The 24,217-nt window shown below is 37.2% G+C and overlaps 1 protein-coding gene and 1 long non-coding RNA gene across 6 annotated transcripts in view; one reads left to right on the top strand and one right to left on the bottom strand.

Annotated features, from left to right (window-relative positions):
* Positions 1–21,768, bottom strand: part of LOC112650402 (uncharacterized) — a 57,218-nt gene extending 35,450 nt beyond the window's left edge. Inside the window, exon 1 of the long non-coding RNA XR_003130136.3 lies at positions 21,281–21,768. This is a non-coding gene — a long non-coding RNA (uncharacterized LOC112650402). The remainder of the gene's footprint in view (positions 1–21,280) is intronic.
* A 347-nt stretch (positions 21,769–22,115) lies between these two features.
* LOC125752133 (arginine/serine-rich coiled-coil protein 2-like) overlaps positions 22,116–24,217 on the top strand; it is a 316,143-nt gene continuing 314,041 nt past the window's right edge. For 3 of the 5 annotated variants that reach the window (XR_007413906.1, XR_007413905.1, XR_007413904.1), the window contains exon 1: positions 22,122–22,769. Coding sequence is in view for 1 of the 5 variants with exons in the window: in XM_049115995.1 (XP_048971952.1) it covers positions 22,163–22,768 (606 nt within the window). In the remaining 4 variants the exon portion in view is untranslated. Of the gene's footprint in view, positions 22,770–24,217 lie in introns of all 5 variants that reach the window. The other 2 variants (XR_007413907.1, XM_049115995.1) reach the window with 2 other exon arrangements.

The following is a 24,217-nucleotide window of genomic DNA, read 5'->3' as shown; positions in this document are numbered from 1 at the left end:
CTGTGTTTTGCTTAGAGCATCCTGAGGGTAGAATAAGGAAAGAAAGGAGCTGTTGAGTAAATCTACATTACTACCAATTAATGTTGGGAAACTATGTGAGTTTATCCCAAGCCACATGGGCAAAGGAGGTAACTTGGCTAGAACTGTCATGAAGAACTTCTTCCCAAACATCACTTGGGGGGTGCTAAGGAGAGGACTCTAATAACAGGAGGCTTTCAGGTATAGTGGTAGGGGCAGCAAATGAGTGAGTTTGACAAGAAGGCAACTGGAGGAGGCAAGGGCCCCAACGGGATTGCATCATGGAGGTTTTCTTGGAAGAGCCATAGTCCAGCCAACATGACATCCAGCATTTGGCTGCTGCTCTACTTAAGTGGATAAGGCCAAATGACATCAATCCTCTAAGAGACTTCAGCTGCTTTTCTTTCAACCTCACCTCTGATACCAAGGGACCCTCAGAAGCAACACAGGAGGAGAAAGGTATGATAAACTGTCAAGAGGGAGTGGAAGAAGAGAGTCAACATCCATCCTGATTGCATGGCTTCAAGACACGACCCACACCTCAGGGGATAGGGAAGAAGCGTTGCCTTAAATGTGGTTTGGGCTATAGAATGGACTTTATATTATCTAGAAAGTCATAATTATTAAAAAAGACTATTATGAATTAAAAGTGATCCAAATGCTATGGGGTGATAGGAAAGGACACCATGAATTAGAGAAACATGAAGGGTATTCCTATTTTTCACAATGTTAAACTCTTAATAAGCCATTTATACCTGTGGAAAATTCATCTACATATTTTTACTAAAGCACAAATGTGCAGTACTGCTTGTAATGCTTTGTACTTTTCTTCTCTAACATATCTTGCCTATCCCTTAAATGAGTATTCTGTGTTAGTTAGGATAATGTTAGCTCCTGTGACAGGTAAATTCTGGAGTTTCAGTGGCTTAGCTCATAGAAAGCTTATCTCTTGATCACCTGATCAGCAGCAAGGTTCCCTCCATAGCCCTTCTAGCAGCCTTCTTTCTTAAACACATGACTTCCAAGCTACCTGGATTCCTCTGCATTAAATGGAGAGAAAAGGCATAGAGGTAGAAGGAGGCAGGGTTTTTTTGTGGGTAGGTGGGGGCTTGGACCAGAGAGTATATACTGATTCTGTTCACACTTAATTGACCTCTTATAATATGACTGCCTTTCCCTAACTGGGAAATTCGGAAATAGAGGCTAATTCTGTGACCACTATGAAGAGTAAAGTGCTTTGGTGATTAACTCACTAACTAATAACTAGGAAGCTTTAACATTTACTAGGAAGCCTAACTTTTAAACAAGGATATTTAGCTTCAAAGTAGCTACAGACTATTCCATTTAATAGCAGTTGTGTCATTTATGTGACCTAATCCCTGTTGTTGGAAATGTGTGTTCCTGTATTTTTTGGTTTCCAGCACTGCTGCAGAGAACTTTCTTATTCTGGAATTTGGGCATTGACATATGTCTCGAAGATAAATTCTTAGAAGTGAAGCTGCCACCTGAAAGATTATAGGCAATTTTGAATTTTTAGAATTATTGCTCTCCACAGAGATTTTCATCAGGTCCACACCTTTCGTTAGTTTATAAGCATGTCTCTTCCGCCTAGCCTTCACTCCACTTTGCCTGTTTTAATTTTGTTCTTTTAATAAATATAAATTTTATTTGTGGGACATCTGGGTGGCTCAGTGGTTGAGCATCTGCCTTGGGCCTAGGGTGTGATCTTGGGATCTGGGATTGAGTCCAAAATCGGGCTCTCTGGGGGAGCCTGCTTCTCCTTCTGCCTATGTCTCTGCCTTTCTCTCTCTGTGTGTCTCTCATGAATAAATAAATATCTTTATTTTTAAAATATTTATTTATTCATGAGAGACGCAGAGAGAAAGAGGCAGAGACATAGGCAGAGGGAGAAGAAGGCTCCATGCAGGGAACCCAATGTGGGACTTGATCCTGGGACTCCAGGGTTACGACCTGGGTGGAAGGCAGGCGTTAAACCGCTGAGCAACCCAGGTGTCCCAATAAAAATCTTAAAAAAAAATTATTTGTATTAGTTGCAGTTATTCCTTAGTGCTCTTTGTAGATCTCCACTGCAGCTAGTTTTCTTTTAGTAAAGTGGGGAGGGAGGTGGGTAGAAAATTTGTACTCTGTCACTTAACCAATTTTGTGGTTTATATAAGTATTCACTTTGCATTACTTGGGCTTTAATTTCTCATTTGGAAAATTGGAATATTAGATTTGATTTTTGTAAGGATCTCTAAGTTCATATACATAATTCTAGCAGTGTCTGCAAAAGTTTTGCAAGCAATGCAACTTTAGGTTAGGAGCAGGCGTGTACCAGATTTGTTAATGAAATAAAAGATATTCCACTAAAAGTAATGTTAAAGGAAGTTGTGTTTAAGAGACAGAATGCTTACCAGAACATGATATAATACCATATATTGTGATACCTTATCATCCTGCAAAAACAGATGTTGCTATAATAATATACAATAAGTATTTTAAAAAGCAAGTAAGTGAAAGATGATGTTTTAAGTTCAGTTTTATGTTCAAAATTAAGCTTTCAATTTTTATATCTGCTTTTAAATTTTTTAGTTAAATAATCTTGTAAAGATTTTTCTGTTGCACAAAAATTTGGAAAGTAGAATATTTACATTTTTAATGGAAACAAGAGCAGTGAAAAGGTTTTTTTTTTACAAACTGATGGTGATATTCTAAAGATGTTTGTTGCTTAATGTGCTTCAACTAAACTTTAGTTTGCATTTGTCTATAGGCAGATTATTAAGGCTCAGGTTGTAAATACAGGTTCAATATGCTTGTCTGTATTTGTGCATTCCCTTGACCTATGTGAGGTATTTGAGCAATATTTGAGGAATAATTTGTAAGCTCCCTTCATCAGTTAAAATCAGCTTGATTGTTAGAAGACACATATGATCAGAAGGACTGTAATATGGTATTCAAACTGGAACATCTGCACTTGAGGCTCTGTGTCCCCAGTAATGGAACTCTATAGCTAGTGGCTCCAGAAAAGGCTGTGGGTATTTTGGCAGAGGAGATGTTTGGGGAAGAGGAGAGAGATTGAGAATGGAAATTCTGTTTGTCTGTAATGCTATAGTGGCTACTGGATCTGAAGTAAATTTGAGAGCCAACATTCACTTCACAGGTGAAGAATCTGCTCAATCAAGGCAAGTGAGGTCTCAGGCAAATTTCTAAGGGAAGCTGCTACACTCTTGGCTTTATGTGAACTCTACTGGATCCAAGGCAAAGCTGTATAGGAAATAGGGTTTGTAGTTGTGATTTCTAGTCTCAGCTTTGTGACTGCCATTTCTTCCCCTGTGGGGCTCAAAAAGGTGAAGAAACTCTAGGGGCCTGAAATAGAAGAGCAGTGATGTTAACATTAGGCATATCTTAGGATTCCAAATACAGTTCTCTTTTGCAACATGGTTGAGTCAAATTCATTAGGCTACAAGCTATATTAGAGTAGCGTCCTTACCTTGATGATCATCTCATTCTCCTGATTTTAGGGCAAATGGTGGGTACATCATATTTTTAAATGAGTGTGTGAACAAATAAATAAGGGAATAAGGCATACTTTTTAATTACTATACATGAACTGCCATCCGTCTCTTAATACATTTAAAATGGTAAAACATTTCCATGTGAAACTTAAATGTGAATATTGAGCTTAAAATAGACTTTAAATGATACTTAATTATCATCTCTAAAAGTCAACATGAAGAATAGTGCTTCATGACTTAAAGGTTTTAATCATTAAAGCTGTATTTCACATAGTTGCTTTTATTTGTGTTTAAGTGTTTCTCCATAGAGTAGGTTAAAAGCTAATGAATTCAGTGGCCATTTGGAATGTCTGACAGTAGCCTTTCATTAAGTTGCATGGGCATCCAAAGTGAGTATCTTGGAGGTCAACCTGTAGAATCCTTCTGGCCACAAGACAGGGAGCATTGTGTAGAACGAAGGAACAAATTTTCTATAAAAGAGACCAATTAGAAAAATCTTATCTCACAAGAACAACATTCCCAGATGGTTTTTCAGTGGTTGGAAATTGTTTGTTTGTTAAGTGAACCAAAGCTGTCACCTTGTCACTGAAAAACAAATTGCCAATTGAGAAGTATGGGCAAGTCTTCATTATGTGACTCACAGAAGGGAGGCAGGTAACACCATGTTAGCTATTTTCTTAGAAAAAGGCAAGATTTAGGGTGGCTTGAAATTAAATTTTGTTCTGGCTCTCATTGTCCTGTGTAGAGAAATCATCAGTGGTGTCCTCAGGCTGGTGTCATTCTCTCCAGGCTATCTTCCTTGCAATCTACCCTTGACAGAATTTCTGGAAGGGTACGAAGGGTAGTGATAATCAGGAGCAAGTGGTTATAGATCTACCTTCAAAATATATCTTGAGGGACGCCTGAGTGGCTCAGTGGTTTAGCGCTGCCTTCAGCCCAGGCCGTGATCCTGGAGACCGGGAATCGAGTCCCGCATCGGGCTCCCTGCATGGAGCCTGCTTCTCCCTCTGTCTGTGTCTCTCCTGAATAAATAAATAAAATCTTTAAAAAAAAATATATATATATATATCTTGAATGAGGCCACTTCAAACACTTTAGGTCAAGTCAACATTATCTCTCATCCGGATGACTATGATATATTTAGTTATCTTTGCTTCCATTCTTGCCCCTCTTCATTTAAAAAAAAAACTCATTCTATGTCCATAATGCTGTATTTGAACAAAACCATATGCTGTGACTCCCATTGCTTTTTAAGACCTGCATGATTTGGCCCCCTGGCCATCTCTATAACCTCATTTTTATCCTCATACCCAACTTCTTTTCTAGTGAAAATTTCATGAAGAATATACTCTTTTTTAAATCATTTCATGCTTGGCTTATTTTGTTTCCTTTACCTAAGAATTTCTTTTGTGCCTTAGACTTCCTCAGAGGGAGAATCTGGGTACAATTCATATTTGTGTTGAAACTTGTGATGGTGTTCCTGCTTGCAAAGGCATTGTAACTTGATTATTTCTATCGTGAAACTCATTGAGTTATATTCCCAAAAGTCTCTACCTACAATAGACTTGAACCTTGCATTTTTGGTATAGCAAGTAGAGAAAAGTAGATGATGTTAGACCAAAGAGTCTTGGCCTCCCAAACTCTAAATCATATCCATTTGGCTAGAAGAGAGACCCTACTGACTACTCCTATGCATGTGTTATGATCTTTGCTGATTATCACTTGAGACAGAATATGTACTCTGGCCACTTATCCCTCCCAATAAAAGAGGAATCAACCATTTTCACTAGTATAAAGTAATTAAGTATTAATCATCTACCCAAAATACTTGGATTTTAGTTTTCAGGCTATTTCGAAAGTAATCACCTTTTCCGGCTAATCACTAGGGAAAGTATCACAGAATTTCTTGCCAGGGGCAAAATGGTTCTTGAGAAGAGATTTACTCGTTTTAACTCAGAAATGTCCTTTTCTTATCTATGTGGCAAATACTTAATCTTCTTTCAATGACATTTCACATCTATTTCCCTCTCTGAGAGGCTTCTGCATTTTTCTCAGGCAGAGATTGTACCTTTACTATGCTCTCACAAAGTGCCACTGATGCCTCTTTATGTCTCTTTACATTTTGAGTTGTAATTTGTAATTCTTCCCATTAGTGGATTTGAACTCCCTGAAGGTATTGAGGCAATTCCCTAGAATGTAGTAGGTAGTCACAATATATTTGCTAAATGAACAGGTCAACGTAGCAGGATTAAAATGGTATATGAGGGATGGGATCAGAACATCAAACAGGAGATCAAGGGACTATGGGGTTTGATGAATCTGCCAACTTAGTTTTTATGTTAATGGTACTAATATTTTCTACAGTAATAACTTTGTCTTTCATGTACTATATTTAATGTTATTCTTGAATCACCCCAGTGAGGTAAGCAGGTATTGTAGATATTTTACAGATGAAGGAAACATCATTGTGACTTGTAGAAGTTCACATGCAGAACCAGAACTTGATTCCAAGCTGGAAGGGAGTGTGACAGAGTAGAAAGGTAGTAAGTTTTAGAGTTATAAAGGCCTGTACTTTTAGAAGCTGTGTGAACTTGTAAAGTTAAATACATTTTCTGAGAGAGAAGCTATTTTTATTTGTAAAATGCAGATATTCTGCACCTTAGATAATTATGGAGGAAATTAATTAATGCATTCATGTATTTTAATATAAGAAAAACTCCTAGGAACATGGTTGGCTTTTATTAGGAACTTAGTAAATATTGTTTTATTTTTACTTTTGATTGTAAGATCAGTACAGCGGATATTATGGTCTTTGGTATCTCTCTAATATACTTTCTGAGCTATTTTATTTCCCTTTTCCTCACTATTACCTACTTTGCTCCAACTACCATTTGCCAAGGGATCTCTTACTGCCCCAATTGCATTCTTGATGCAAGAAAAGGAATCCTGCAAATTCATTTTTATTAAAGTGTTAGAATACAATAAAAGTAATAACAGTAAGAGGTTCAATTTACTGAATACTATGTATGCCTCATACATACTGCCTACATTTGCACCAACTTTGCAAGTGAGGGATTATAATCTTTAGTTTAAAAAAAAATAAATCTGGTCTCAGAAGTTTAGTAACTTGTCCCAAGCTGTGCAGCTGGGAAACAAAACAGCTGGTATTCAAACACAACCAGAACTAACTTCAATGTCAGGCTTTCTCCATTACACAAAGTTTCTTCTTCCTCCAAACAAACTGGTCAGCTGGCCTCTTGGATTAGATGGGGGTATTCTTGGTTAGGGAAAATTTTGTAGAATGTTCCAAATCTTATTATGTAGGCAACTGATGGAGCCTCTGGCTCTCCACGAGCCCTAGACCCTGTTATGTAAGACAGGGACCCCTGTTTTTTCCTAGACTTTGTACTCAGAATTGGTTCAGAGATACCAAGCTGCTTTGGAAATCTGTCAGGCATTCTTAAATAGGGTTGAGTGGATTTTTCTGAGGTTGGGTAGGAGGGTATTCTTGGGGTTAGGCAGAAAGAAGAAAAAGGAGGTCAGGGGGAAGAATCTTAAACCTGGAAAAAGTAAAACTAGACAAGTAAACAAGTATCTCAGTGTTTAGTTTAAGGCATTATTTAGTGTGATGGGAAAGGGCTTGATGAAAATTAGGCTAGGCTCTGGTGAGTAAGGACTAGGTCAAGTGGAGATGGTTCTGAGGTCATATGGTGAATTGCAGAGACTAGAGAAAAGGAGAACTGGACCAACATGAATGTCTCCCTGTGTCTGTATTTTGGGCTTTGCTAGTAGGAAATAATGGATATGTAATAGGATAATATTTAGTACGAGAAATCTAATGAGATTCATTAATGAATAATATGCAAGACAGTTTTGACAGTAAAAATCCTGACTGGCTTAGTTCTGGACATACTGTTCTGTTGTAATTTCGATTCTGGGGTCATTAGGTGGTCTTGGTAGTGGAGAGGGGCCACTATAGAAGATCTGATAGCAACAAAATTTCCCATTTGAAAAGGTAGTTCTATATCCAACATCGTTTCTCCTCTACTTGAGTCATGAAAATTTCTACACATTTAGAAAATACATGTTGGTTAAAAAAATTACTTTGTATTTATAGAAATATGCAGAATGTTGCAAGAGTTAATGGCTAAAGAAAATCAGTCATGATGACCTATTTTTTCATGAATAAAAATGGTATCTTTTTAAGGACTTTTGCTAAAAATATATTTTGTTGTTGCTGTTGTTTTCATTTGAGGAGCTCATATAAGATTCTTAAACTATAGAATGTTTTGAATGCCCAGTAACCTGGTTTTAGTAAATGTCATTGCTTTATTATGCCAGTTAGGCCTGTGGTTTGTTAATGATGTTCTTTTCTCTTACAGGAAAGAGGACATTTTAAGCCTGATCATTGCAATATTAAGTAAATAATATTAATTAGATTGTAGTTATATAGCTTTCTCCCACATCAAATTAAGCCTAAAAAAAGTTGGTTGGAGACAAGGACAGGATTACTTTCAGGGGAAAATATTCTTATTTTGATTTCCTTAGAGTACATGTATATTTGTGTCACTTTCATATTTGGGTCTTCAGGGGCTGGGTCCTGCTGGGTATCTGTTGAGGACCCTATGTAGGACAGAATGAGGTCAGAGAAACATATACTGTAAAGGATACAGGGCTGTAATCAGGCTCAGCAAGTGTCACTAGACTTTCTACAGGAAAAGGAGAGCTGACAAATGGTCATTGAAATAATCTCCTTAAATTAAGGAGATGATACTTCTAGAAACTGATAAAACAAGTTTGAAATATATATTTTGAAAAGTATTCTGCTTTCCTTTGGAAGTGAGACACCTGTCAGGAGAATTGATAACTTGCTTTTACACTAATTTGCCACCCTACAGTCAAAATAAAGCCAACATCTACTTTATTCTAGGTAATAGGGGATGATTTAATATTTGAACAAAGAAACATATGTGTTGAATAATGTATGATGACCATAAATGTGTCATTGGCTGTAGGTTGACAAAAGAACTCAGTTCTGTTTGCACATTGAGAAGATGAACTGGAATTATCTGCTATAAGAAATACTTCAAATCTTACTTAAACTAATGCAATGAGAAGAGAATACCATTAATTTAATTTATGTTCTGGTTTGAAGCTTATATTGCATATTGAACCTGGAGAACCTTTTTAAGATTCATTGATAGTGATGGAATTTAACTCCATTGCTATTGGAATTTTTGTCTAATAAATTAAACTAAACTGATTACATTTAGACCATTTTTTTTTATCCCAGTTTCATTTCTTGGTTTCCCAACTATTGATCACTGCCCTGTTTCTTTCCAGCGTGTTTCTCTGACCCCATTCTGTCCTGACAAGGGTCTTCAAAGGCTGCCCAGTAGGGTACAGTCATTGAAGAGACAAGTATGAAGTTGATTGAAACTATATAATGAACTAAAAGATATAAAGCAATGGCTTAGAATACTGCCGTAAACTAGAAAGCAAATCTAACTTTTGCACTACAGAGGAATTTAGTTATATTGAAAGTATTCTTAGATGTAGGCAGATAATCTGCCTTTTTCCTTTGTGCTCTTCCACATGTACAGAGTCTTTGCTTTGATGGATTCCTGAACGTGCCATACCTCAGGAATACTCCTCAGTCATGTTAGGAAGCAATTTGATCCCTCAGTAAAATATAGTATATTTGGAAATGAGGAGAGCCATCAATATACAGAATCCAGAAATGTGAAACTGTTCTATATTTAGGCAGATTTCAATTTCAAAATTTCACTTGGGTATTTTGATTGGGCACTTAAGAACCTGTATTCCCCAAAGAAAAAAGGTCCATATACCTGAACACAGTATGGTCTTAGAAAATCTGAAACATTTTCTTTCCTGATTTTCTAACTTGAGTCCTGGTCATTTTCCATCCAGTGAAATGTTTCTGCTACTTCATATGATGTAAATATAAAGTACTGCATTCTCCTATATTTTTAGCTAGGCAACATTAGCTTGAGATTTTATCTCAGATTTTAGATGAAAGAATCTCTTAGGAAAAAAGCCATGCATGTGAAAGCCAGCATCTAAAAATAGTTTCTAAATATGAAGCAAAGAAAGAACAGTAGTCTTCCTTATAATTAGAGATGTGCCAGAATGTTGATGTGGATGCATAAGACTCCGTTATGGGAAGAAGAGAAAAATGGGGGAAATGCTGCTGAGAAAGAGGAGTTTTAAAATTGTGTTTCTAAGAATATTAAAACAATTAAATACTCCTAAGCAGATTTTTATTTCTCCCTTATTCAAAAGATTGTGATTTGAAAACACACACACACACACACACACACACACACACACACAAGCACACACGTACATACAGAGAGGTCTAAGAGACTAAGGCAAAATCATATTTTAAAATATGAGGTATATATTTCCTAGAAGATCATGAAAAGCTAAACATGCACTTATGGTATATAATTGTAAACCAAACCATTTGATGATGATGATGTAAATCATCATCAAATCATATGACCGATATTTGTAGTTTCATTCAGCTAAACACATGTGTTAGAGATTAAGTTTATAAAATTACTGCAGTAATTTTCATATGGTACAGAGTGCCAGTTCTATATTTATGCACAAATCCTCTTCTCTCCCCTACAGTTGTAAATGATTATAAGTGATAGATTTTCAGCATTGAGAAAGAGTTTTGTGAAATGTAGAAATTCCCTACAAAATTGGTACAATCTGTAATTTTAAAAAAAGTATTTAGAATGCAATACACAACAAAACATACATTTACTGACAATTCTTCCAGCTTCGGGACATAAAAAATTTAGGATCTATGCTAAAATTTATTTTTTAAATGCAAATAAAAATTCATCATTAGAAATAGATCTCCTAATTCTATAAAAACAGATGATTAAGAGTATATATGTGTCTCCCTACTTCTGTGGTGTTACATTTAAAATAGAGGTGGAAAATGGTGGTTTGGGACAGGAGCTTAGTCTGCAGATTTTTGTTTCCTTTGTAAAGCTGAAGACTAAAAAAATAACTTTAGCATATTTAGATGGGACCTGCATCTCCAGGTAGTTGTTTTTTTTCTAGGATGTTACACAGTTCTTCACACTTCTAAGTCACATGTTGATCTGAAGTGGCAATTCATTTGTGAACCTCGACAAACATTAGAAATGTCAGAAACAATGGTTAGCATTGAATGTCAGAAACATTAGAAATGTCAGAAAACTCCAGAAAGAGTTTTATGGGGGTTATAGTTCTTGGTGAATTGAGTCTTTAGTTCCCAAATCTACTCAGCTTTATCAGTGAGTCCCAACTTGATCAAGTTTTTGGGATAACATGGAATGAACATGAACTTGGTAGAGATAATTCTTATATCAGAAAATAATTTATCAACCTTGCATTGGGGTATGTATTTATCTATTATTCAAACAATTGGTGTCAGTATTTCAAGGTACCCTGCCTATACTATTAAAATATCAAGGAAATGAAATCATTGTGCATAAATTTCTCAAGTGAACAATGATTTATGCCAAGAGAATTGCATAATCATGAAATCTATTTAGGCAGATTTCCCACAAAGGTCACCCCTATGTTGACCTTTAATAGCTGTTGACTATAGTCTGTTTCTCTAATAGTTTTCAGTAAGCTTAAACAAATTCTTATTATCCATTTACTTTGATGGACACATGCCAAAGACCCCTCTTAGGTCAACGTGGTGGAACTAAGATTGATAGCTTTATAAATAAGTTTGCATATGTCTTTGGTAGTAACCAAGTCTCACTTAGGTAGAATTACTTTTGTGTATAGCTAAGGTTATCTATCCTGTTTTAATCATTAGTAATTTTGCCTTTAATAGTTCTAAAACAGACAAAACAAGATTACTAATGAAAAAATGATAATGAAAGATAAATAAATGTAACCACTTTACAATGAAAACTTGTTACATTTAAGCTCACCATAAAAAAAAGATAAACCAGGGGCACCTGGGAGACTCAGTGGTTTAGTATCTGCCTTTGGCTCAGGTTGTGATCCAGGGGTCCTGGGATCGATTCCCATGTTGGGCTCTCCACAGGGAGCCTGCTTCTCCCTCTACCTATGCCTCTCTCTCTCTGTCTCTCATGAATAAATAAATAAAATCTTAAAAAAAAGAAAAAGATAAACCATATCAAGTGAAGATGACCAACAAAAGATTGATATCAAGACAATGTATTTAAAACAAATTTCTACAGATGAATAGCTCATCTTGGAAAACATGGATTTGGCATTTGAAAGAAAAAACACAATTGCCAATGAAAATGGGAAAACCCAATCAACCTCTACCATAACTACAAAGTGATAGTCTTTTACATTAAATAGAGTGGATAAAATGAGTTTTGGTGTATATTTGGAGCAATAACAGGTATCAGTGATAGAGTAGTAAACAACTAAAGCTTTTTGGAAAACAATTTGGCCTTATCCTAGGAAGCTGCCAATGTTCAAGTGTTTACCTCCCAGCAATTCTAGGTTTACACCCCAGAGCTGTGATTTTTATCAAAGCCTAGGTTTCTGGCACTTTTTAGGGCATTTTACAATTAATTCAACAACTGAATACCAACATGTTGAAATGAAATATAATAGTATGCAATATAATAGGATAAAATTTAAAGAATATTAGTATGTATTAAAGGGGTAGATATTGTTTCAGGAAATATTTGCTTAGATTATGTGTGTGCATGCATGCATGCGTCTCTGTGTACATGTGTGTATCCTGGGCTGCCATATAATGGGTCTCCATTTAATGGGCACCAGGGTCATTCAGTCGGTTGAGTGTCTGCCTTCAGCTCAGGTCATGATTTTGGGATCCTGGGATGGAACCTCACGTCCAGCTCCCTGCTCCGTGGGTTGCCTGCTTCTCCCTCTCCCTCTGCTTCCCACTCCCCCTTGTGTGCATGTGCGCTGTCAAAAAAAAAATAGAATCTTTAGCCACCGTCCTAGAGCAGACTTCTTGATTTGTTCCTCAAGACACCTGTGTAAGAATATTAAAAATAGTAGTGTTTTAAAAAATGAAAATAAAATGATAGTATTGTTTATGATGAGGAAAAATTGGAAACAACTCATGTCTCCTGGCAGAAAAATGATGAAATGGTTGTCTCCTGATACAGAAGACCAGTCAACAAAAATAAAATGAGCTGAAGCATTGCTTCATAAAAAATCATCATCTCAAACACATGTTGTGGGAAAAGAGAAGGCTCTAGAAGACATTAAGACAGTAATTTTGTAAAACAAATCTAAACAGTATTATGCAGGGTATATCCACTATACTTAAATCCACTGTACTTAAAAAAAAAAAAAAAAAAAAAAAAAAAAAAAAAAAAAAAAAAAAAAAACAGAGAAAAGAAAATGGTAAACACAAGTTTTAGAGGAATGATGACCTTGGGAGTGGGAGGATGTGGTTGGGGAAGAAAATAGTCCTCAAGCATATTGGTAATGTATTAAGTGGTGGATCTGCATGGATCTTTGATTTATTGTCCTTGATACAATCAAGACATAATCTTTGCATTAAATATTTCCAATAAAATCAATTTTAGGAATAGTTTCCATTCAATCACTTCTCATTGCAGTCCAGTGGCTCTTATAGGCCATAACGGGTTCAATAATTTCTTTTTAAAGATTTTATTTATTTATTCATGAGAGAGACAGAGAGACAGAGAGAGAGAGAGAGAGAGAGAGAGAGAGGCAGAGACACAGGCAGAGGGGCTCCATGCAGGGAGCTCGATGTGGGACTCGATCCCGGGACTCCAGGGTCATGCCCTGGGCCAAAGGCAGGTGCCTGAGCCACCCAGGGATCCCCAAGACTTTTTAGCTAATCACCTGTTCTGTTGGTTTTAGTTAAGATGGGGTAAAGTGAGAGATTCTTTTTTCTAATTGACTGACACCCAGTCATGACATGTATTACATGAGCCTGTTGTGGGTTTTACTAAATACAAGGTGATGACTTGATATTGAAATATTTTCCACCTTGTCATCCCTACAAACTGAACTCTAGTGTAGGCCTTTGTCTTTACCTGTGCTATTGTAAAGGATATTAATTGCCCTGTTCAGATTTTTCTCTACCTTTTTTGTGTATTTTGTTTAGTGTTGACAATAATTATTATAAAATGCAGCCATGTTTGTGTCACTCCCTATTGCCTTTGCTATAGGTAGATTTCTTTTTATTTTTAAAGGTTTTATTTATTTATTGGAGAGTGCACATGAGCAGGGGCAGAGGGAGAAGCTGACTTCCCCACTGAGCAGGGAGCACCATGTTTGTGGGGCTTGATCCCAATACCCGAAATCATAACCTGAGCCAAAGACAGTTGACCAACTGAGCCACTGAGGCTCCCCAGTAGATTTATTTTTAACATAGGGATTGCTCTGTGACTTAGAGTAACCTAGCACATAATCTTGACCTTCCTTTAGCCTGACTTTTCTACTTTGTCCTTTGACCTTCTTCATCTAGCACTTGATGCTCTAAAACAAAATAGTTCTTTAACTTTGGAGTGTGTTAGAATCACCTGAAGATTTGATAAAATAGCTTTCCTGCTTAAATAGCCTTGGTCTTCTGTCTGCTTTTTTAGTACTCCAGGTAATTCTGGTATATAAAAGACTGAGTATGTTTGTTCTAATACGAGCAATAACTTTTTGCCTTATTTAATTTTAATTTTTTTTCTTTTGAGAGAGAGAATGAGAAAGAACCAGCCAGGGAGTGGAGAGGGGTAGTAGGAATGGGAAACAATCTTAAGCAGGCTCCATGCTTAGCACAGAGCCTGACTTGGGGCTCCATCTCACAACCCTGAGATCACGCATGACCTGGGCAGAAATCAAGATTAATTGCTTAACTGAGCCACCCATGTGCCTTACTTTTTGCCTTTCTAAGCTGCCCCACTGTGCACCATAATGATTTTTTGTGCTGCTTATTTTTTTTATTTAAGATTTTATTCATGGGAGACCCAAACAGAGAGGCAGAGACATAGGAAGAGGGAGAAGCAGGCTCCCTATTGGGAGCCTGATGTGGGGCTCTATCCCAGACCCCTGGATCATGCCCTGAGCCAAAGGCAGACACTAAACCACTGAGCCACCCAGGCATCCCATTTTTTTTGTGCTACTTTATTTTTTTCTGTGTGTTTATTTTCTTTCCCTGGAACACTCTCAATAATTTTCTTACCTTGGTTTACTTGCTACCTAGGTCTGCTTGCTCACATTGAGTTCAGATAAAATTATTTTCGTCATGACCCCAAAGCCCCACATGGTTCTCAGTACTTCCTGTGTACCCCTCTGTAATGATATTGTAAATACGATCATACGTCTCCCCCGTAAACCTCATTAACTCAATAGCTATAATGGTGTCCAAAATGAGATAGGCACTCTTTAAATATTAAGCAAAATCAGACTGAAAAATGATGTGATAGTATAAATATTGTTTTATTTGTAGTATAACGATAAAAATTTACAAACCAGTGTGATAGGTACCATGATAGGTACATGCGCAGAGTACCAAGGAGCAACTATGTGAAAGAGATAAAAGGAAGGGCTATATACGTGTTGTGATGAATCCATTTTTCCCCTTTCAATGATGAGTGAAATGCATCAGTCACATTGGCTGAACCCTCTGATGACTTAAGTTAATTTGATAAAAAAAATCAATGAATGAGTTACCACTATACTCTCCTGGTGTTCTCTGACTCATGAAAGAGAACGTATTGATCTTGTTCAGCTACCAAGAAGATAGCATATTAATTTTGAGCCATATTAAATCCGAAAATCTAGGAACCTCCAAAACTCAATCTCCAAGTTGTTAAAAAGAGTCACCTACCATTGTTAATAAGTAGACTCACTTTACAATTTGGAAAGAAAGAGTACATAACCCAAGGGTCCTTTATATTTAGATTTGAGTTGCGTGGGATCACTCTAGGGGGACAGAAAATTTGTCTTGCAAGTAATTTGGGGCAAGGATGAGTTGAGAATTGTGCAGTGGGAAGGATGTTGATCCTCAATACAGAGAGTTGGGGACTTGACTTCTGGTTGCTTATGAAGCATTGGACAAGGGACTTAACCTCTCTGTGCTTCAGTGTTTTGTTTTATCCCCCTCTTCCTATAAATTGAGGAGATAGTCTGCATATCTTAAGATGCCTTATAGCAAAAACAGTCTCTGAATCTGGAAATTTCAAGATAATAGCATCACTTGATACTAGCTACGTATTAGAATCTTACTCCTTTAGGAATTCTCTTTTCTCTTCTACTCTGCAAAGTTTTCTTTTAATACACTAAATGTTTTTCTTATGAAACTAACTTTAGCAATGCTGGCTAACCTTTGGAAATGAAAGCCTATCAACCTGTTTTAAAAGTTTTCATGATAATCCAGTGAAAATGAAATATGGCTATGAAATATGGTTAATGGTATATGAATATACAATATGGAATGCCATCAATATCCAACCCTTTCATTTCTAAACTCAAGGACTCATACTGATTTATTAAGATTATTCCATATAAAAGGACTTTCATGATATGAAGTCTAAAATGAACTTCTTAAATTTATCTTTGAGTACTCAGCACCTAGTAATCTGATGCATCTTTAAAGAAAGAATCTCTTTTTGTGAGGGCACTTTTGTAAATAACCATGAGAAAAACAAAGAGTATACCATTCAAGTGCATCGTAATGATTCTGTCAGAAGACAAAATAAGGGTAGACTTCTGATTGTCTAAGTTAATTTATTTGTAGATAGCAGAGCAACTACCTAGAGCCAGGATTTACCCTCTATTTTGATAATGGAAACAGAGTCACTTAGCCTTCCATTTCTCTCCCATCTGGAAGAATCACAGAGCCATTTATAGTATTATCAAAGCAATTGTAAATAGATATTTTGGCTCAGGTGATTTAATTTTTCCTTCTGTCCTTGGCCCTTATTTTTAAAAATTGCATTATACCTATGTCTCTGCTCTTTGTAGTAAGTACATTTGCTAAAAAGCCACTTCTGAATTAGGCAAGACATCAATACAATTTGGTGGTAAGTATTGTCTTGCAGTAAAATGGGAAAAAAATGTCCCATTCCTTTGAGAATTTAGGTCAGTTATAAAAGGAAAGACAGGGCTATGGGATGATAAAGAGATCTCCTGAGAAAGGGATTTACCATGGCTCTGGGAGTTCATAGTTACCTAGATGGAGGGTGTAGAAAGCACAGAGTAGACACCTCTGACACCAGATGCTATGCTTTCTTGGAGTGTGGATCAGTGGTCTTGCATATCCATGGTCTTGTTATTTACACATGGCTGGAGTGAGAGTCTTAGAAATTGCTCATGATATGTATGAATATTTCCCCCTAAATCATAAAAATAATGTAAAGGTGAAATGTGAATATTTTATTTTTTTTATTATTTAAAAAAAAATCTGTGTTGTTTGTGGAATTAGGAAAACCTACTTAGGAAACTTACTTACAGTTGGCCTGCTTTAACTAACGTTGGCTTGCCATATGAGGAACTCTTAATCTGAATCAGAAGTGCCACCTCTGAGCTCCTGGGCCATATGGAATTGAGAAGGGAGGCCAACATTCTCTCTGCCTTCATAACACTTGAAGCCACACACTTGATGAGAAGGGCTGTTGCTTTTTTTTTCCCCAAAAAAAGTAAAATTCTGAGCCTTATTAAAGTGTCAAATTGCATGAAGAGCTGACTGACATGAGGGAGATGGGCATCTTAGATGGTCTTTAAAGGAGTAGATATCTGCCTTTATCTTTTCTGAGCAGGAATCCTCAGTTCAAAGCAGCATGGAGGGGAATCTACCCTGTGAATCCCACCCACTTGGTGCTGAAATGGCACACCCTTTGATACTGACTGAAACTGTATCGTGCAAGTCGGCCCTAAGATTGTGATAGGAAGCCAGAAAGGCCTCAATTCTGTCTCCGTTCTTTGTGAACTTCTTGGGTACTCCATAAGCTTTTTCTTCCTTTTTGAAATATTTCCATGAAAAAGAAGCAGAGATCGGACCTTTTTTGCAGGCTAGTACTCAGGTTATGATGCATAATCAGAAAATTGCATTTCGATGTGGCTTTCCTCTTTTGAAGTTTAACCAATGACATTTCAGTTCAGCTGTAGAAAACCCTTTTTATTACACACCTAAGTCCTTTTCTCCAACCTAATCTTTAACAGCATCAAATCTGATATTTTAACCTCCATTATACACCTTTTCCTCCTGATTCTGAATTGGCTTAGAATTGGTTCAGTTTTGTAAATGCTTATTCTTTCACGTTTTAAAAGGATGCACTTAACTTTAATGACTATTTCAAGGGAAATGCATCCAACTAACACAGTAAGGGAAAGGAAAGGTGCACTTTGAGAAAATGGTTCCTGTGAAAGCCGCCAGCAGTTGATTGTGGGCTCTGTTCACAGCGCTGCACACACATACCTCACCCTGGAGCTCTGTATGGCATGTATTATCGGCTGTGTGCACTTTGCTTTTGAATGTCAATTTTATCAGACTAAATTCCGTGTTCTTCACGTAGCTGATTTGTGTGATGCTGTGCTATATGCCCTGTTCAGCTCCCTTTAACTACTGATGCTGTGACACATGTTAAAGGCCCTTGGAATGTTAAAGTTTTTTTTTTTTTTTTTTTTTTTTTTTTTTTTTTTTTTTTAAGATTTACTCATTTTAGAGAGAGTGAGCATGAGTGGGAGGGGGGAGAGATAATCTCAAGCAGATTCCAACACAGAGTGCGGAGACTGATCCAGAAGTCGATCTCACCACCTTAAGCTTATGACCTGAGCTGAAACCAAGAGTCAGAGACTTAACAGATGGTGCCACCCAGACACCCTGAAATATCAGTTTTTAAAAGGCTGTCTAATAGCTGGCTATCAAAACTCTAATCCAGAACCTAGCATGATCAGCTTGTGAAAAATGTCCAGCTTTAACTACTGAGATTATGTTTTCCACAGATGATTCTACTTGGAGTCTTATTGTGTCATTTTGTAAAGTGGCTTAATAACCGCAATAATTAGCTTTCTTTTTTTATGGGTTGGTAGTGCTTACCATAGCAACAAGATAGGTTTATAGGAATAAATAGTTTTTGGGCATCCACGAGTGCTTAAGTTGGCTTTAGTTGGTATATCCTTCTTAAGGTTAATGTTATTAAAGTTAACTCTGAAAATAGATTTCAAAAATTTTATGTATTCATTATTGATCTGTACAGATTGGTAGTCATTCTTTTAGTCAATATATGCTGATTAGGTTAGGAAATGAGATTCTGGAGATTGCTGAGTAGAAATATACAGAGTTGTATTAAATCGAAAATCATGTTAAAATTTATAAACATTAGCTGAGTTAGACTCAAATATCAGAATGGTTTGATTTTTAAGCTCTTCACACATTTTGTAGTCTTGTGAAAGTGACTTAAATTTTCTCAGCCTCAGCCTACTTAATTACAAAAACAGGAGTAATAAATGTCTGTTCTTGTCTATTGGGGGTTTTATGTGGCAAAGTGTGGTTTTATTGTTTGGCATTTTGATAGTGAAAAGCAGATACCTATTTCTTAGGCCTTCCTTAAAGTGAAGAATACAAGGCAATAAAAGTATGTGTCTAAGACTTTTTAGAAGTCAGGTGAAATGAGAAATGGGCACAGTTTATTGTTTATAACAGGCTTGATTGTTGATGGCAGCATGGTGCCCATTGTAACAGAGAGGACAGTAGCTACTCCAGGGGTAGAGTTAAGAGGCCAGTGGAAAGAGAATTGGGAAATTGGAGACACTTAGAAGCATGGACAAGAAACACTGTTCCAGGGAGAGAGGTTTTCATCATGATCTTAAATTACTGTTCTGGTTATGATTGTATTTATGACAAGGAGCCAGAATAATTTTCAATGCTGGTGAGAATGGCCAAACTTGGAAATAAAGCTTCAGGGTACTCAAGAGATGGACTAATCCCTAGCATGTGCTTTCTGACAAGGCATGAACTGTAATAGAACGTTCATAGAGAAACTAGAGATGATGGAGAAGAAAAAGAGAAGTTGAGGAAGTCATAGGGTGGCGTTTTAAGTAATTTCTTATAAGAACTTTTCTTTCTGAAGTAGAGGATAGGTCATGTGCTAAGTGTCTGAGATTGGAGGTGTGAGGATAGCTCCAACAGCTAGTAAAAACAGCTAATAAAGAACAGCTAATAAAAATTGTGATTATTTGGAACTCAAGAAATTGTGATCATAAGCTTAGTGATTCTTTATGATAATAACCCTTGCTATGTGTATTGCACTTTATTTTTCATTAAATGTTTCTATATGCATCATTTCACAAAAAATGAGAACTTTTTCCCCCAGATTTTTTGAGTTCTGTTGAAACACAACATTGTATGTCCATCATGCAGCATGATGATTGGATATATGTTTATACTGTGAGATGATTACTGCATTCAAGTTAATTAACATATCTACCACCTCAGAGGTACATTCTCCCCCCCTTTTTAGTGTCGAAAATATTAAAGATCTATTTCTTAGCATATTTTAAGTATATAATAAAGTATTCTTAGTCATAGTCACTATGCTGTACATTAGATCCCTAGAACTTAAACCTCTCCCCATTTTCCACACATCTCAGGCTCTGGCAACGACCAGTCGGCTCTCCATTGCAATGAAGTCAACTCTTTTAGATTCCACATATAAGTGATACCATAGAGTATTTTTAAGTCCCTGTCTACATTTAATTTAGCATCGTGCCCTCTAGGTTCATCCATTTTACAAAGGCAGGATTTCCTTTTTGTTTATAGTTGAATAAGAATCCATTGTAAGTGTATACATGTATGTGTGTGTATGTGTCTGTAAAATGCCTTTTTATATGTAATGTTACCTGCAAACAGGGACAATTCTAATTCTTCTTTACTGCTTTGGATATCTTTTATATTTTTTTTTCTTAATACTCTGGGTAGAACTTCATGTAATATGTTGAATAGGAGTGATAAGTGTGGGCACCCTAAATATTTCAAGAGAAGCCTTCAGCTTTTTACCATTGAATATAGTGTTAGCTGTAGGTTGGTATATATGAACTTTGAAAATATTGACATAAATTCCATCTGTACTCAATTTGTTAGGTTTATCAAGTAAGCATGCTGAATATTGTCAAATGCTTTTTTCTGCATCTCTTGAGATGATCATTAGATTTTTATCCTTCATTCTGGTTAATGTGACATAGCACATTCATTAATTTGCATATGTGAAACCAAGATTCTGCACCCTATGAACAAATCTCATTTGTAATGATATATTGTCCTTTTAATGTGTGAATTCTATTTGCTAGCATTTTGTTGAGTATTTTCATATAAATATTTTGCATATATACTCATTAGGAATATTGACCTATCATTTAATTTTTTTGTAGCATCTTTATCTGGCTTTTTTTTTTAAAGATTTTATTTATTTATTCATGAGAGACATAGGCAGAGGGAGAAGCAGGCTCCCCACAATAGGGGGCTTGATCCCAGGACCCCAGGATCATGATCTGAAGCAAAGGCAGAAGCTCAACTACCGAGCTACGCAGATCAGATGCCCTTGGCTTTGATATCAGGGTAATGCTGGCCTTATAACAAGAGTTTTTAGGGGTCCTTACTTCAATTTCTTGATGGTAGTTTGAGAAGAATTGGGTTAATTCTTTGTTTAAATGTTTGGTAGAATTCACCACTGAAACCATCTGGTCCTGTGTGGGGTGGGGGTAGATTTTGATTAGTAATTCATTCTTCTTACCTTTTTCCCCCCAGTCCTCTTGATATTGGTCTGTCCGAATTTTCTATTTCTTCACGTTTCCTCCTTGACAGGTTATATGTCGCCAGAAATTTATTCATTTCTTCCAGATTATCCAGTTTGTCAGAGTATAATTGTTCATACTAGTTTCTTATGGTCCTGAGTATTTCAGTTGTAATGTCTCCTCTTTCATTTATAATTTTACATGAGTCTCCTCTCTTTTTTCTTGGCTAGTCTGGTCAAAGGTTTGTAAATTTTGTTTTGCTTTACAAGAAACGCATGCTTAATTTTGTTGATCTTTATCCTTTTCCTTTCTATTGTCTATGCTATTTATTCTTTGATATTACTTCTTTATTTCTGTTAACTTTGTGCCTCATTTTTTCTTTTTCTACTTCCTTGAATTGTCAACTGAGGTTATTTGATCTCTTCCTTCTTTCTTTTCTTTTCTTTTCTTTTTCCTTCCTTCCTTCCTTCCTTCCTTCCTTCCTTCCTTCCTTCCTTCCTTCCTTTCTTTCCTTTCTTTCCTTTCTTTCCTTTCTTTCTTTCCTTTCTTTCCTTTCTTTCCTTTTCTTTCTTTCTTTCTTTCTTTCTTTCTTTCTTTCTTTCTTTCTTTCTTTCTTTCTTTCTTTCTTTCTTTCTTTCTTTCTTTCTTCTTAATGTAAGTGTTTATTACTATAAACTTCACTCTTGATCTGCTTCCAGAGTAAGACCGCCTATGGCTCGTTTGTGGTTTATCCTCAATGAGCCTAACGTTTCTGCCATTTATTTCTGTACCGTCCAGTTTATGCAAAGCTCGCGTCACGTCAGAGTAGGAACGGCATTCAAGCACCCTCGTTGGCGCGTGCTTCGTGAGCGTCCGCATAGGTTCCTTCACGGGCTTGTCTCATGAAATCCTTTAAATCCTGCAGACTGCAACGACTAGAAAGATTTTCTACAATAAGCCTGAATTCTGTGGAACAGGTGGTCCGTATTTGTCTCTGCCGGAGGTTCTCCGACTGCCGAATCCGCCTCCACCACGGCGGCTTCCGTAGCCGTAGCCGTAGCCGTAGCCGTAGCCGTAGCCGTAGCCGTAGCCGTAGCCGTAGCCGTAGCCGTAGCCGTAGCCGTAGCCGTAGCCGTAGCCGTAGCCGTAGCCGTTCGCGGTCACGGCGCGGGCCCGGCGCGCTCCACGCTCCCGCGCTCGCCGCCGAGCTCTTTGCCCTTCAGCCCCTCAACGGCGTCGCCGGCGTCGCGGGAGTCCTCGAACTCCACGAAGCCGTACCCGTTTCTGAGGTCTATTTCGAGGAGGCGGCCATAGCCACTGTAGACACGCGGCATGTTGGTGGCGGGCAGGGGCCCCGAAGGCTGGCTATGGAGCGGCGGGCCGCAAGGCGAAAGCCGCTGGTCGGGGCGGCGACGGCGACGGCGATGGCGACGGCGAGGGCCCGGACACGCGCCTCCCACCGCGGCGGCGGCCGAGTCCAGCCACGCAATCGCTTTCCTTTTTCTTAATGTAAGTGTTTATTACTTTAAACTTTACTCTTAGAACTCCTTTTGCTGCATTGCGTACATTTTGGTATGTTGAGTTTCCATGTTCATTTGTCTCAAGATATTATTTTATTTTATTTATTTTATTTTTTTAATTTATTTTTTATTGGTGCTCAATTTACCAACATACAGAATAACCCCCAGGGCCCGTCACCCATTCACTCCCACATATTTTTTAAGATTTCCTTCTTGATCTCCTTCTTTGACCTGTTGGTTGTTCTGGAATGTGTTGTTTAATTTCCATATATTTGTGGATTTTCTTACTAATGATTTCTAGTTTCTTATAACTGATTAGAAATGATCCCTGATACGATTGCAGTCTTCTTGTGTTTAAGTCTTGTTTGCTCTAGGTCTCTCCTGCTGAATGTTCCCTTCGCACTTGAGAAGAGTATGCATTCTGATGCTGTTGAATGGAATGTTCTCTAACTAATGTTGATAAAAAGATTTGTTGAATTTATATAATATTTTGAATACAGTTCTAAGCTCTTTATATTTGCATTGCCTTTCTAGCTTCACTATACTCAGTTATTCCTTACATTTTTCAGATAAGAACTGAGTCAATCGGAGAAGGACAAACATGTTCTCATTCATTTGGGGAATATAAATAATAGTGAAAGGGAATATAAGGGAAGGGAGAAGAAATGTGTGGGAAATATCGGAAAGGGAGACAGAACATAAAGACTCCTGACTCTGGGAAACGAACTAGGGCTGGTGGAAGGGGAGGAGGGCAGGAGGTGGGGGTGAGTGGGTGAGGGGCACTGAGGGGGACACTTGACGGGATGAGCACTGGGTGTTATTCTGTATGTTGGCAAATTGAACACCAATAAAAATAAATTTATCAAAAAAAAAAAGAACCAACAGGTTAAGTTACGTGTTTAAGTTCACGTAGCACAAAGTGAATACGTTCCTTGCCATCTTTTAGAAGTAAAGTTGCAGTTTATCATTTGATCCAATAGCAGGTCACAATACAGTCATGACTATATTTGTATACTCTTTTTGAAAAGAATCTCTCTCCTTTGAACATAGGTGATTTTAATTATCCTTTCCTTAAGACCCTCTCCCAACTGCACAATTCTCCAACACTCTAGTTCTCTAGAAGTAATCAAGTAGTCATTTCTTAAATATTTATTGGGCTTTTATGATGTTCTAGGTACTATGCTAAGCCCTGGAAATAATTAAATGAAAAATATAAAACAAAGAGCCAAAACCCCCTGAGCTATATACGTGAGCTCAAGGCACATTCCACGGCAGCCCTTGACAACGGTTGTGAATACCTGGAGATAGCGATTAGTGGGAGCCCTCTGAGAAGCAGCCTGCCCCAGAGACCTTAGTTATAAGGCCCTTGAGTGATAGGACTTCTGTACCAGTTGTCTGTGACAAGCTGTATGACTTCAAGAAATGGAAATTTATTCA

Source organism: Canis lupus, chromosome 11, assembly GCF_003254725.2.
Source record: "Canis lupus dingo isolate Sandy chromosome 11, ASM325472v2, whole genome shotgun sequence".
Taxonomy (NCBI): domain Eukaryota; kingdom Metazoa; phylum Chordata; class Mammalia; order Carnivora; family Canidae; genus Canis; species Canis lupus.
This window is presented reverse-complemented; position numbering and strand designations above follow the sequence as displayed.